We start from the raw sequence: 14,191 nt of genomic DNA on the forward strand, positions 1-14,191 counted from the left end.
CAGTGTAGTCCTGACTAAAACAAGAAATAGACCCTCTTCACATGGAGCTTGTAATCAACAATGAAGATACAAAGGTAGTTATTAGTATGGTATGTGGTAAGGTGGAGAGAGAAGAAAATGATACAAGTATACATTAGGAGATAACCCACTATTTTGTTGTAGATTAGAAAAACTGGAACCAGAAGGTTCAATGGGAAATACTAAGAAAGAATAGAAGGATTTGTTAGGATCCAGGGAATACGTATCTGTGAAGGCCTTGATGTAAGAGAGATTGATTAGGTAGTAATATTTGAAGGAGGAAAAAAAAAGGCTGAAATTAGGCTGGGGAGGTTGGCATGGTCTAGATCTTGAGGGACTTTTTTTTTTTAATCTTTGTTTGTTTGTTTGTTTGTTTGTTTATTTATTTATTTATTTTATGTGGTGCTCATGCATGCGAGGCAAGCACTCAACCAGTAAGCTACAACCCCTTCCCCAGGACTTTGTTTCTGACAAGCTTAGAAACTTGGAAATTATGCTAAGTGTGATGGAAACACTTTGGAGTTTTTTGTTTGTTTCATACCTGGGATTGAACTCCGGGGCACTCAACCACTGGAGCCACATCCCTAGCCCTATTTTTTTGTATTTTATTTAGAGATAGGTCTCACTGAGTTGCTTAGTACCTCAGCCTCCCGAGCCACTGTGATTACAGGCATGTCCCACCTCACCCAGCCAACCATTGAAAGTTATTAAACCAAGAAGATAAAGATATGTGTGTGTATTTTTTTTTTTTTTAATAATACATCAGACTGGGGATGTGACTGCGTGGTATAGCACTTGTCTAGCATACGTGAGGCCCTGGTTTCAATCTACACAGAGCACCACAAAAAAAGAAGGAAGAAAGTGTACATAAATATAATTTTTAAAAAGAACTATCTAGTTAATTTGCAGCACTTGATATTTATCTAACTAGATGGGAGTAAAGGAGAAAAATGAGTCAAGGATGATTTCTAGGTAGTATCATTTACTCTGGGATTTATAAAATTCTCCTAGATAAAATTCAAGGTCCTTAAAGATGGATGAGAAAAAGTGAATATTTTCCCTAACTTATAACTGGCATTTATCATTTTTAAATTCTGTTCAAAGGCAACAATAAAGTTAATAAGCAGTAGCTGTGAGCTTTTTATTACTAATAAAAATCACAGATATTTTCCTATATTAAAGTTGTTAGTTAATCTCTGAATATTACTACCTTGAAATTACTGCTACTAGACCTTGTGATTTCATATAGTAATGAAAAGCATATACATTTGCTTTTAAGAATTTATAACTGTATATCAATATAATTGGCTTCTTTTATTCTTCTGTATTTTTTATGCTTTTAAAATTACTATTCTGAAAAAGGCCATAGACTTCACCAGAGTGCCAAAGAAGTTCATGGCACCAAAAAAGATTAAGAAACCCTAGTTGTGAAAAAGTAAGGTATATGGGGTTGAGGATGTGGCTCAAGTGGTAGCGCACTCATCTAGCATGCGTGGGGCACTGGGTTCGATTCTTAGCACCACATAAAAATAAAGATATTGTGTCTACCTAAAACTAAAAAATAAATAATTAAAAAAAATATAGATTTTCAACTCTGGGCAATAAACAATATATTTCTAATCTGTATTGCTTTTGTTTTTGCAGAACTTCAAATATAAAACTAGACAAGATAATGAAAGAATTGGATGAAGAGGTACATTTTTGTTTATTAAACAGGTTTTCCTTTTTGAGATTGTTCCTACTTTCAGATTGTTTTATTTTCTGAGATAATTGCATTTGAACTACATAGTTGAAACACAAAACGCAACTAGAGAATTAAGATGAAAGCCTTTGGAGTTGCAGGTTCAAGTGGTGCAGTTTATACTTTAAGTTTCCTTTGTACAATTTTATTCTATGACCATTTTGAAATTTTAGAATATAAAATTTAGTCCAAAAGTCCTTAAAGTTGAAAAATGAAAAGAAGGAAGAGAAGTTAGAGATCAGAAATTGAATCTAGAACTATATCAGGAAGAGACAAATAGGAAATGAGGTAGGAATCTAATTTAAAATATTTTTAAAGGATTGATATTAACATAATTACATGTGGTCAAATGGGAAGTACTTTGATTTTGGAATTATTCATGTTTTCCATGATTACCTACTAAGATGGTTTTATTAGAGAAACATAGCATAAACTTCTCTGATAATAGGATGATTTTAATATTTGTAAATATCTAATACATTTTCTTTCCTCTTAGTCTCCTTGTAGATATCTTTCTACTGTGTATGTGAAGAGTCCCTTGAAAGGAAGACTATCTGTAGTCTTTCTTTAGTACTTTACTTTCCTTGTCCTTTTTAGATTTAACCTCTCTGTTTTTACTAAGAAATGGTATCTGTCACGGGTTTATCCTCTTTCATTTGTAGCTTTGTATGTATATGTAGTAGGTCAGTCATCTGTGAAGATTTCAGGAATATTTTACCAGTTGGCCATTGGGCAGTATGTACTTAGCCTTAGCACTGTATTTTTTACTCTTAGTGTTTAAGGGATCCTTTTTGAATATCTTTCACTTTTTATTATATTTCATTTTTAAAACAGATAAAATTTAGATGTGCTAGATTTGTCATTCCTTTTTCCAAATTAAAGATAAGAGGGAAATCTTAATTATAAATTAGAATAGTCCTACTTATGGAAAAAACACCATGAAAGTACTTTTCCCTATTCTTCCTGCTAAGTACAGCTAAAATCCATAGACATTAAATACAAAGCAAATGTAAAAAAGTATTCTGAAAGGTGGAAAGAAGAAGGCTGACCAGGTAAATTAGGTACTTGGGTCTTGAAAAACAACACAGGAATGAATACTCCGGGCTTTCTTTTTGCTGCACATATATCTCAGATTGCTTACTGGAGATGGCAGCAACCTAGAAATGCCAACAGCACAGACAAAAACCCTAAGAAAAGTCTTTCCCTAACCTAAGGACCAAAAAAGGAGTAGGTTAGGAAGTCAGAAAACTTACACAATCACTGCTGTACTCAGGCAAATGGCATGGAAAAATGTAGCCCCACCCCCCACCAGCAAAAGCTAAGTGAGAAGCCTAGACTCCCACCTCCTCTGTGCTGTAATATACCACAGCCTCAGATGAGCTAATATTAAAGAAAGCCTAGTAAAGGGATATTCATCCCCACTGTGTGGTAACTAACCTCCTCCTTCTCCTTAGACAGTGTAGCAGAGGCCATGAGGAAAATCCAGATTTCCACTTACACCTACCTGTAATGACATGGCACCCCTCCCACTATTTCTGGGGTGTTTGCCAGAAGAGGCATGGTAGAAAGTCAGAACTTTCACCACTGAAAATGCCAAGCCTTCTCCACAACAGTAACTGTGGAGTCCACCTAAGAAATAGTAATAAGGTATTCCCTTCTGTCAGGCATGTAATTGATGGAGTGCTAGAACTCCCATTGTCATCCAGCAGTAATGAAGATCAGCACCCCCACCCCCCCACACACACACATACACACTTTGGGTATCAATAGAAGCTAAGTGCAAAATCTGGTTATCTATTTTCACCTGGCAGAAATAAAGCAGCACTTCCTTAATCCTACCAGAATAGTGACAGAAAGGCATCCTGAAACAGACATTTTACTTATGTATTTCATCTTAATTATGCAGAAGGATGAGATTTATTGTGGTATATTCACATTTACACAAAAACACAGTTTGATCAATCTCAGTCTCTAATATCCGTCCACCCTCTCCTTCCTACCTTTACTACCCTTCCACCCTAATGGTCACCTTTCTACTTTCATGCCATCTCTTTTTCCTTCTTTCCCTCTAGTTTCTACACATAAGAGAAAATCTGATACTTTTCTCTCTGAATCTTATTCCATGCAAAACTATGATCTCCAGTTCTGTTTTCTTGCATAATTTTGTCCCTGCGGCTGAATAAAACTCCATTGACTATACATATTACATTTCCTTTGTCCATTCATCTGTTGATGAACACCTAGGTTGACTTCATGATTTGGCTAGTGGAAGTAGAAGATTTAAATTAAGATCCAGAATGTTGTAAGATAATACTAAAAATGTCCAGCTTTGAATAGCAAATTGTTCATCATAATCAGAACTAGAAACATCTCAACTGGAATGAAAGAAGTCAGATACCAACACCAAGGTGGCACAAGTGTTAGAAATATCTGAGAGTGATTTAAAGGAACAATTATATATATGTTTCAGTGACCAACTACAAACATACTTGAAGTAAGTTTAAAAAAAAATGCTTCAGCAAAGAGAAAGTATTAGCAAAGATGTAGATGAATGATATAAAATAGAACCAACCAAAAATATTATAGTAATTGAAATAAAACTCTTGATGAATGATGTCAGCAGCAGAGTAATACAGAGGAAAGAGTTAGAGAACCTAAAGATAGAACAATGAAAATTTTCTAGTCTGAACAACAGAGAAAATAGATGCATGGGACATAAAAGTGACTGAGCCTCAGGGGCATGTAGAACTGTAACAGTAAAGTTCTAACATTTCAGTCATTGGAATTACTGAAAGAATGAAGAAAGGGGATGGGAAGGAATGATGACTGAAAATTCCACAAATATAGCAGAGGACATGAACCTACATGTAAAAGACATCAGCCTACAAGAAGCTTAACAAACCACAAAAGAAATAAATCCAAAGATAGTTTACACCTAGACATAATAAAACTTCTAAAAACAAATGACAAAGAGCAAATGTGAAACTTAGCAAGAGACACCTTATTAAAAGGGAAAAATCAATGCACATAAAAGCAGATATCTTATCAGAAACCATGAGGGCAAGAGGGAAGAGACACGTTTTTCAAGTGCTGGGGAAAAAAATATACCATGTGAACCTGGAATTCTATGCTCAAATATTCTTCCCAAATGAATTTTTAAAAAATCAAGAGGGGCTGCAGTTGTAGCTCATTGTAGAACTCTTGCCTAGAATATGTGAGGCACTGTGTTTGATTCCCAGCACCACATAAAAAATAAATAAAGGTATTTTGTCCATCTACAACTTAAAAAAAAAAAAAATGAACTTCTCAGATGGGAGGAACTAAGTAACTTGCCAGTGCACTTTCCCTAAGAGAATGACTAAAGAAAATTCTCTAAGTAGAAAGGAAGTGATAAGTGTATAGGCTGGCACACATCTGTATCTGTAATCCCAGGTACTCAGGAGGCTGAAGTTTGAGGCCAGCCTGGGCAACTTAGTGAGACCCTGTCTCAAAAGAAAAATAAAAAGACCTGGTGTATAGCTCAGTGGTAGAGTCCCCCTAGGTTTAATCCTCAGTACTACTCCCTCCCCAAATAAAAGGAAATAACAAAAGAAGGAATCTTGAATTATTAGGAAAAAAAGAAGAGAGAATAAAATTACAGAAATACATTTTCCTTCTTGTAATTTTTTTTAGTTGTATTTGATAGTTGTAGAGAAACTATAAGACTGTCTGATGTAGTTCTCCGTGTATGTAAAGGAAATATTTAAGACGATTATAAACAGAAAGGTAATGAGACTCTACATGAATTGGTAAGATGTCAGTACTAGTACAATGTGATATAATGGTATTTGTATATAACAAAACATCTAAAGCATCCACTGAAAAATCTGTACCAGAAAATACACTAAAAAACTCCACAAATAAAAGATTTTATCTCCACAGATACTTTCTTCTTTAAAAAATAATGTATGTTATATATTCAAGTAACCCACAAAAAAGCAGGAAAGAGAAAATTGATAAAAAGCAGAAATCAAAGAAAAATGGCAGAATTAACCTTAATATTACATCAAATGAAAATTAAATAGATACCAATTAACAGAGGTTTTAAAAAATTTTTATATATATTTTTTTAGTTGTAGATGGACACAATATCTTTATTTATTTATTTTTATGTGGTGCTGAGGATTGAACCCACTACTTCACACATGCAAGGCAAGTGCTCTGCTACTGAGCTACAATCCCAGCCCTTAAAATTCATTTTTTTAAAAAAAAAATCCCACACTTAATATATTGTCTACAAAAACTTCAAATATAAAAGCATAGGTAAATTGAAAGTAAAAAGATATATAAATACGTAAGTAAAAACGATATATAAATACTAATGAAATTGGCAATATTAATACCAAATAAAGTAGACTTAAGCTTAAAGAAAATCACCTAGAGCAGAAAGAAATGTCGCATAATGATAAAAATAACCAATCCACCAAGAAGACACAGCAATTCTGAATGTTTATACACCAAACAGTTGAGCTACAAAATACTTGAAGTAAAAACTGAAAGAGAAATAGACAAATCTGCAATTATTGTTGAAGATTTCAACTCCTCTTTCTAGACAGAGAATCATCACAAATATAGGAGAATCCCAACCATACCATCAGCCACTAGGTCTGTTTGACATTTATAGAACCCTCTACCCGTCAACAGTAGAATATATAATCTTTTCAGTGCTTAAGGACCACATCCCAAGTATACCACATCTTGAACTAGAAAGCAAACCAATTTAAAACAGTTGAATATATCATATAGTGTTTTCTGAACAAAATGTAATCAAACTAGAAAGATAACAGGAAAACTGTGAACCCATAGAAACCAAACAGCACATTTCTAAATAAACCTTAGGTCAAAGACATCAGCTCAAAGAAAATGAAAAACTATATTCAATGTTAATTATATCTCAAAACTTCATTTTATTTTATTTTTTGTACCAGGGATTGAACCCAGGGTGCTTAACCACCGAGCTATATCCCTAGCCCTTTTTTATATGTTATTAGAAACAGAGTCTTGCTGAGTTGCTTAGGGCCTCTCTTAAGTTATTGATTGAGGCTGGGTTTGAACTCGCAATCTTCCTGTCTCAGCCACTCAAGCTACTGGGATTACAGGCATGCACCGCTATGCCTGGCTTCCAAACTTCATTTTAAAAAAATACTAAGAGCATTGAAGTGAAAATCCAACATCAAAATTTGTGAAGTGCAACTAACATAGTGCTGAAAATGAATCTTAAATGTTTGCATTAGAAAAGAGGAAAAGTTTCAAATCAATAATCAAAGCTCCTACTTCAAGAAACTACAAAAAGAAACCCACAACAATGGAAAGGTAGGAACAGTAAGGATAAGAGCTGTTAATGTTAATCAGCTTTCTTCCTCTGTGACAAAATATGTAAGAAAAACAACTTTTAAGGAGTACAGATAGCTCACAGTTTCACAGGTTTCATCCATAGTCACTTAATCCTATTAACTGTGGGCTTGTGGGTGAGGCAGAACATAGTGGAGCAGAGCTGCTCACTTCATGACAACTAGGAAACAGAGAGAGGAAAGTGGCTGGAGAAAAGATATAGTCCCCAAGGACCCATTCCCTTCAACTTGGTCCCACCTCCCACACTTTGAACTGCCTCCCAGCTGTGACTCCATCAGTGGATTACCCCCATTAATGAGGTTAGAGCTCCTAGGATCCAGTCATTTCCCAAATGCCCCACATCTGAACATTGCTTCACTGAGGACCAAGCCTTCAAGACACAAACTTTTAGGGGACATTCCAGATCCATACTGTAACTAAAGTAGAGATCAGTGAAATTGGAAACAGAAAAACAACAGAGAAAATCAATGACCCCCCCAAAAAAAAAAAAATTGTTTGAAAAAGACCAACAAAATGAATAAACCTCTAGCAAGACTGACAAAAGAAGACACAAATTACCAATATTAGTAATAGCATATCATTATAGACTCTGAATATGAAAAGGGAATATGGGGATACTGTGAACAGTTTTAAATACAAGTGTGAAATTTAGATAAAGTAGGATTAATGCCCTGAAAAATACAAATGCCACAACTCATACAATGTAAAATAGATCATTTTTTTTAATTTATTTTTTTAGTTGTAGTTGGTCACAATACCTTTATTTCATTTATTTATTTTTATGTGGTGCTGAGGATCAAACCCAGGGTCTCACACATGCTAGGCGAGTGCTCTACCACTGAGCCACAACTCCAGCCCCTAAAATAGATCATTTTAATAGTCCTGTATAAGTGTTATGTAAAGCAGAATCACAATTTTAAAACTCTAATAAAAATTCCCCATGACAGGTGATTTCACTAGAGAATTCTGCCAAGGGTTTAAGAAACACCAAATTTGGGACTGGGGTTGTAGCTCAGTGATACAGCGCTTGCCAGCATGTATGAGGCACTGGGTCCATCAACAACTAAAAAATTTTTAAAAAGTCTGCAGGTGGGTGAGATTATTTAACATAGGAGAAATAATAAAAAGGTAAAAAGCAGATATAAATTAAGACCAAAAAATAGGATTAAAAAAAAGGAAACACCAAATCTGTACTCTTTCTCACAAAAGGTAAGAGAACACTTCCCAGTTAATTTTATGAGGCTGATATTAACATGATACCAAAACCAAAGACCATACTACAGAGAAAACTATAGACCATTATCCCTTATGAATACAAACACAAAAATTCTTATCAAAATAGAATTCAGTGGTATATAAAAAGGTAAACCCAACCATGATTTATTTCAGAGATGTAGGCTTATTTCAATACTTGAAAATCAGTTTAATTCATCATATTAGTTACTAAAGAAAAATGATTATATCAGTTGATACAGACACATCATTGGATAGAATGCAATACCCACCCATTCATAATAAGTCAAGAGTAGGGAGGAACAGAAAGGAATAATTAAAACTGTCTAGATGTTTTATACACGTGGCAGGGTGGTTTATTTAGAAAAATCATAACTACAATGTTCAGAACTGCATGATACTAAGAACAGGCATATAGCCAGGTGCGGTGGCACAGGCCTGTAATCTTATCGGCTCAGGAGGCTGAGACAGGAGGATCAAGAGTTCAAAGCCAGGCTCAGCAATGGTGAGGTGCTAAGCAACTCAGTGATACCCTGTCTCTAAATAAAATACAAATAGGATGGGAATATGGCTCAAGTGCCCTGAGTTTAATCCCCAGGGCCAAAAAAAAAAAAAAAAGAATGGTTATATAGATTAGTGGAACAGTAGAAAACAAAGAAATGGCTCCACATGATTATAGCTGACTTCTTTTTGGCAAAAGTGCAAAAGCAAATCATTGGAAGAATGATAGTCTTTTAACGAATGATAATAGAACAGTTAAATACCTATAGGCAAGAATATAAACTTTACTATCTTACACCTTATGCAAAAATTCACCCAATGATTCATAGATTTAAATGTAAATATAAAATTATAAAACCTCTAGAAGAAAAAATAAAGGCAAAATCTTTGGAACCAGTAAGTTAGAGTATTCTCAGGCATGACACCACAGATTAGTTCTATATAAGAAAAGTTCAATCAATTGGACTTAATCAAAATGAACATTTGCTCTATAAAAGACCCTATTAAAGAGGAAGAAATCACAAGCTATAGACTGGAGGAAAATATTTACAAGCTATATATCTCACAAAGGACTTTTAAAAGAACTCTCAAAGCTTACCAATAAACAAATAATAACTAACATAAACTATCATTCTTTATCCATTAGGACAAGTGAAATTTAAAATTGTATCACACCCAAACTGACAGAATGTGGAGAAACTGGGTCACTTGTATATTGCAGATAAGAATGTAAAATGGTAGAAATTCTGGAAAACCATTTGGATATTTCCTTAAAAAAACTAAATGTGCCACCCGTGTGACTCAGCAGTTGTACTCTTGGGCTTTTATTCCAGAAAAATGAAAAGTTTTATATATTCTCACAAAACCTGTATATTATTATTTATAATAATTTTACTTATAGCCAAAAACTGAAACTATCCTATGATGGGTGAATGATTAAACACTCTGGTATACCTATACCATGGAAGAAGAAATGAACTGTTGGTACACACAACAATTCAAATGGATTTAAAGTTAAAATGATAAAATCTCAAAAATTGAAAAGCCTTATAGGTCTGTGTCACCTTTACAATAATCTCTCCGAGAGCATCTCACTTAAAAGATAGTTTTTGATTAAAGATGGGAAAGCCTGGAGAAGACACATACTATAAAACAGGTCTCCCTGATGTGGAGTCTTAAAGATAAAAATGAAGCGTCAAAAATAAGATAATCCTAGAAGTGGTAATTTAGAAACAGGAGAAAATTTTTAACTTGTGAAATTTTGACTATTTTTACTTTAACACCCTACTCCCCCTTATAGTTTCTTTTTCTAATGTATTTCCTTGATTACTTTTTTTTTTTTGAAAGGGGGGTATTCAGGATTGAACTATTTTGTATTTTATTTAGAAACAGGGTCTCACTGAGTTGCTTAGTTCCTTGCTGTTGCTGAGGCTGCCTTTCAAATCATGGTCCTTCTGTCTCAGCTGCGGGATTACAGGCCACCACAACCAGCTGATTACTTTTTAATGCAGGTAGATACATAGAGAATCTTAGAAAAGATAAGCAAAATATTATTGATATAAGGTGACTTGGGGTGGTGACCTCTGTACCATTTGGAACCATTTGAATCAGCTTTGCATTAATGATCAAATATTTAATAACTGTCTGATTCTTTCATAAGTTAAATTGAATATTGTAAACAAACCAAAATATTTGTAATATAATACAGTGTATGTGCCTTTAATACAGCAATTTTTGATCTGAAAAGGTAAGATATATTTGTATTTTAAGTTCATGGATTCAGAACTCTGAATTTTACTTATCTAGCTTAAATAAGGATTGTTATTTATAAGGTGTGCTTCATCTGTTATTAAAAAGTTATAAGGAGGTACTATTTGATTATCAAGCAAAAAAAAAACAATCCATGTTCAGTTTTTATCTGTTTTTTTTTTTTTTAGGACATAAATGACAAGGACTATTAATTGTAGTGGTAACTTTTGTCATTATAATTTCAGGGGAATCAAAGAAGAAATCTAGAATCTACAGTGTCTCAAATTGAGAAGGAAAAAATGTTGCTACAACATAGAATTAATGAGTACCAAAGAAAAGCTGAACAGGAAAATGAAAAGAGAAGAAATGTAGAAAATGAAGGTGAATTACTACTTTTTAAAAAATGTTGGAATTTTGACTGGCACATGCCTGTAATCCCCATGACTCGGCAGGTGGAACTAGAAGATCACCGAGTTTGAGGCCAGCCTCATCAACTTCTCAAAAGGAAAAATAAAAAGGGTTAGGGATGTGGCTCAGTGGTAGAGTGCCCCTAGGTTCAATTCCTAGTACTAAAGGAAAAAAAAAATGCTAGAATTTCTGGACAAGCAGTCTGTCACTGAACTATGCCTCTAGACCCTGTAATTTCTAATACTCTCCTATAGGTCTTTATCATTAGGTTGTTTTAAATTTAATGCCCATTTATGAAGCTGCAGTTCTAAATATCTCCAGGTAAATTTATGACATATTAAAGTTAGTTGTAAGTGGTATTTAGCAAGAATAGTGATGTTGTCATTGTGTGCATATTGAAATCTATTGGAAGCCTTAAAATATACTGATGACTAAACCTCAGAAATCCTAATTTAATTGATATAGACATATGGCCTGGGCATCAGTATTTTCTGTTTTGTTTTGGTGTGTTTTTTTGGCACTACGGATTGATCCCAAGGGCACTTTTCTACTCTACCGTGTCCCCACCCCTTTTTGTTTTTTTATTTTGCAACAGGGTTTCATAGCTGAGGCTGACCTCAAAACATGATCCTCCTGCCTTAGCTACCACACCTGGAGTACCAGTATTTTTTGTAAACTCCCCAGGCACTGTTAACAAGCAGCCATGTTTGAAAACTCCTAATTTAGAATTTCATGTTTGAATTCCAGTCTTAAAAATACACTTAAAATGGTTTCCTATACCCTTTGATAGAGTGATTTCACTTCTACTGTACTTTATATATATACTTATGTATATGTGCCATCTATTATATACACAAGGCTATTCATTATAGAATTGCTTAATTGAAAAAATTATAAACATTGTAAGTTTAATCAATGATTTAATAAATTGTGGTGTATCTGTATGATCAAATAGTATGCAGCTTATAAAAGAATAAAGTATTTCCTTATATACTGTTATATAAAAAGACTTCCAAGATATATCTTGAAAAGACAACAGTATAGATGGTTTGTGTTTTAATGAGTGCTTTTTTACATATGCTTAAATTAAATATATGTATTTGTGTAGATATGCATGTGAAAACAAGAGAAGTATATGGTTTTATATTATGATATCAATTTGTAGACTATCCTAGAAAGCATATGTAATAATTCATAATAATTGTTACTGGGGAGAAGAACCAGTTAAGAGATACACAAAGGATGCAGACATGATGTGGAGGAAGGAAGACTTATTCTACATTACCTACCGTTTAGTGCCTTTTGAATTTTGTATACCATTTTAAAAATACTGAACTATTCAAATGATTCAAGTAATTGTACTAGCTTTATAACATTACTCTAATAGATCTTTTTAAGGCAATAAGAGAATTTGAGATATTACAACAGTGGAAACATCCATTTTTGTACTCTGAATTATAAAATGATAATATACTTTTTGGACATCCAAGCAGGAATTTGGTTTTAGGAGTGGGAATGGACCTAGTTTGGCTGACTGTTATGGTCTAAGAATAAATATCATTTTTTTAAAAAAGCAATTTATGTTTCCTCTATTAAAAGTTTATAATCTTTACATATTCTTTCACTGTCTAGTTTCTACATTAAAAGATCAGTTGGAAGACTTAAAGAAAGTAAGTCAGAATTCACAGCTTACAAATGAGAAGCTGATACAATTACAAAAGCAGGTAAGTTTTTCAGATAAGGTTCCTATTTTTAAATTATAGTAAATTAAAATAATTGTAATCATATTTTGTTCAAAATTCTTTTTTTCTCTCTTTTAAATAGCTAGAAGAAGCCAATGACTTGCTTAGGACAGAGTCAGACACAGCTGTAAGATTAAGGAAGAGTCATACAGAGATGAGCATATCAATTAGCCAGCTAGAGTCCCTGAACAGAGAATTGCAGGAGAGAAACAGAATTTTAGAGAATTCCAAGTCACAAACAGACAAGGATTACTACCAGCTACAAGCTGTATTGGAAGCTGAACGAAGAGACAGAGGTCATGATTCTGAAATGATTGGAGACCTTCAAGGTAATATTTTTTCTTATTGTGATAAAATTAATATAATATAAAATTAACCATTTGAGGTGTACAGTTCAATGATTTTAAGTACATTTCCATTGTTGTGTAACCAACATCATTATCCATCTTCAGAACTTTTTTCATCATCTCAAACTATAACTCTACTTATTAAACAATAACTCTGTTTTCCCCTCCCCCTTGGCCCTGTATAACCACCATTCTACTTTCTGTGTCTATGAATTTGACTACTCTAGATTCCTCAAATAAGTTTAATTATACAACATTTATTTATTTTGTTTTAAAAAACACATAACAAAAGGTATCATTTTTTTAAATATGAGACTTTTTTTTTAATCATATGCCTTCATGTAGGAAATGGTGAAACCAGAAAAAGTAGCATTCTTTTTCTTGCAGGGTAATGCCTACAGTTTTTTGTTTTTTTTAATATTTATTTTTTAGTTTTAGGTGGACACAATATCTTTATTTTTTATTTTTATGTGGTGTTGAGGATCGAACCCAACGCCCCCATGCATGCCAGGCGAGCGGGCTACTGCTTGAGCCATATCCCCAGCCCGCCTACAGTTTTATCACATTGTAATCTCCACACTCTCACAGGCACTCTAGTAAGGCAGGTACTGCGAATATTTTACAATTTATAGCCAAGTTAACTGAAAATGTAATTGAAAAAGTTGACTAATTTATAAAGGCCTTATTCAAAGTGAGACTAATCTATACATAGAGGATTATCACTGTTAAATCCTGGGAATCCCTCAGGTATTATAGGTGGACATAGAAACTCATTTGCAGAAATAGAATCTCATTATAAAAAGAGAGTTATATACTTGGAAGGTTGGGACTAAAGATAGTAGTATTTGTGAATCTTAAAGGGAGAAGATCAAGTATTAAAGAGTATGTAAAGGCCAACAGTTTTATAATAGTAAATAACATCTATCTGGTTTTATTTCAGAGATGTCTGGCTCTACCCACTTCTCAGATATTTTTTCAATTTTTTTATTGCTATTAGTAGCAGCATCCATGCTACCTAATCAAAACAGATACACATGAAAGTTGCCAGACCTCTAAGGAAA

At 33.6% G+C, this 14,191-nt stretch overlaps 1 protein-coding gene across 3 annotated transcripts in view; it reads left to right on the top strand.

Moving 5' to 3' along the window:
• The window catches only part of Rock1 (Rho associated coiled-coil containing protein kinase 1), a 144,104-nt gene that overhangs the window by 80,100 nt on the left and 49,813 nt on the right, over window positions 1-14,191 (top strand). For all 3 annotated transcript variants that reach the window (XM_076837385.2, XM_076837387.2, XM_076837388.2), the window contains exons 13-16: window positions 1,663-1,711; window positions 10,879-11,014; window positions 12,674-12,765; window positions 12,866-13,112. In XM_076837385.2, the coding sequence (XP_076693500.2) occupies window positions 1,663-1,711; window positions 10,879-11,014; window positions 12,674-12,765; window positions 12,866-13,112 (524 nt within the window). The remainder of the gene's footprint in view (window positions 1-1,662; window positions 1,712-10,878; window positions 11,015-12,673; window positions 12,766-12,865; window positions 13,113-14,191) is intronic.

The sequence above is a fragment of the Callospermophilus lateralis genome, chromosome 17 (assembly GCF_048772815.1).
Source record: "Callospermophilus lateralis isolate mCalLat2 chromosome 17, mCalLat2.hap1, whole genome shotgun sequence".
Lineage (NCBI taxonomy): Eukaryota > Metazoa > Chordata > Mammalia > Rodentia > Sciuridae > Callospermophilus > Callospermophilus lateralis.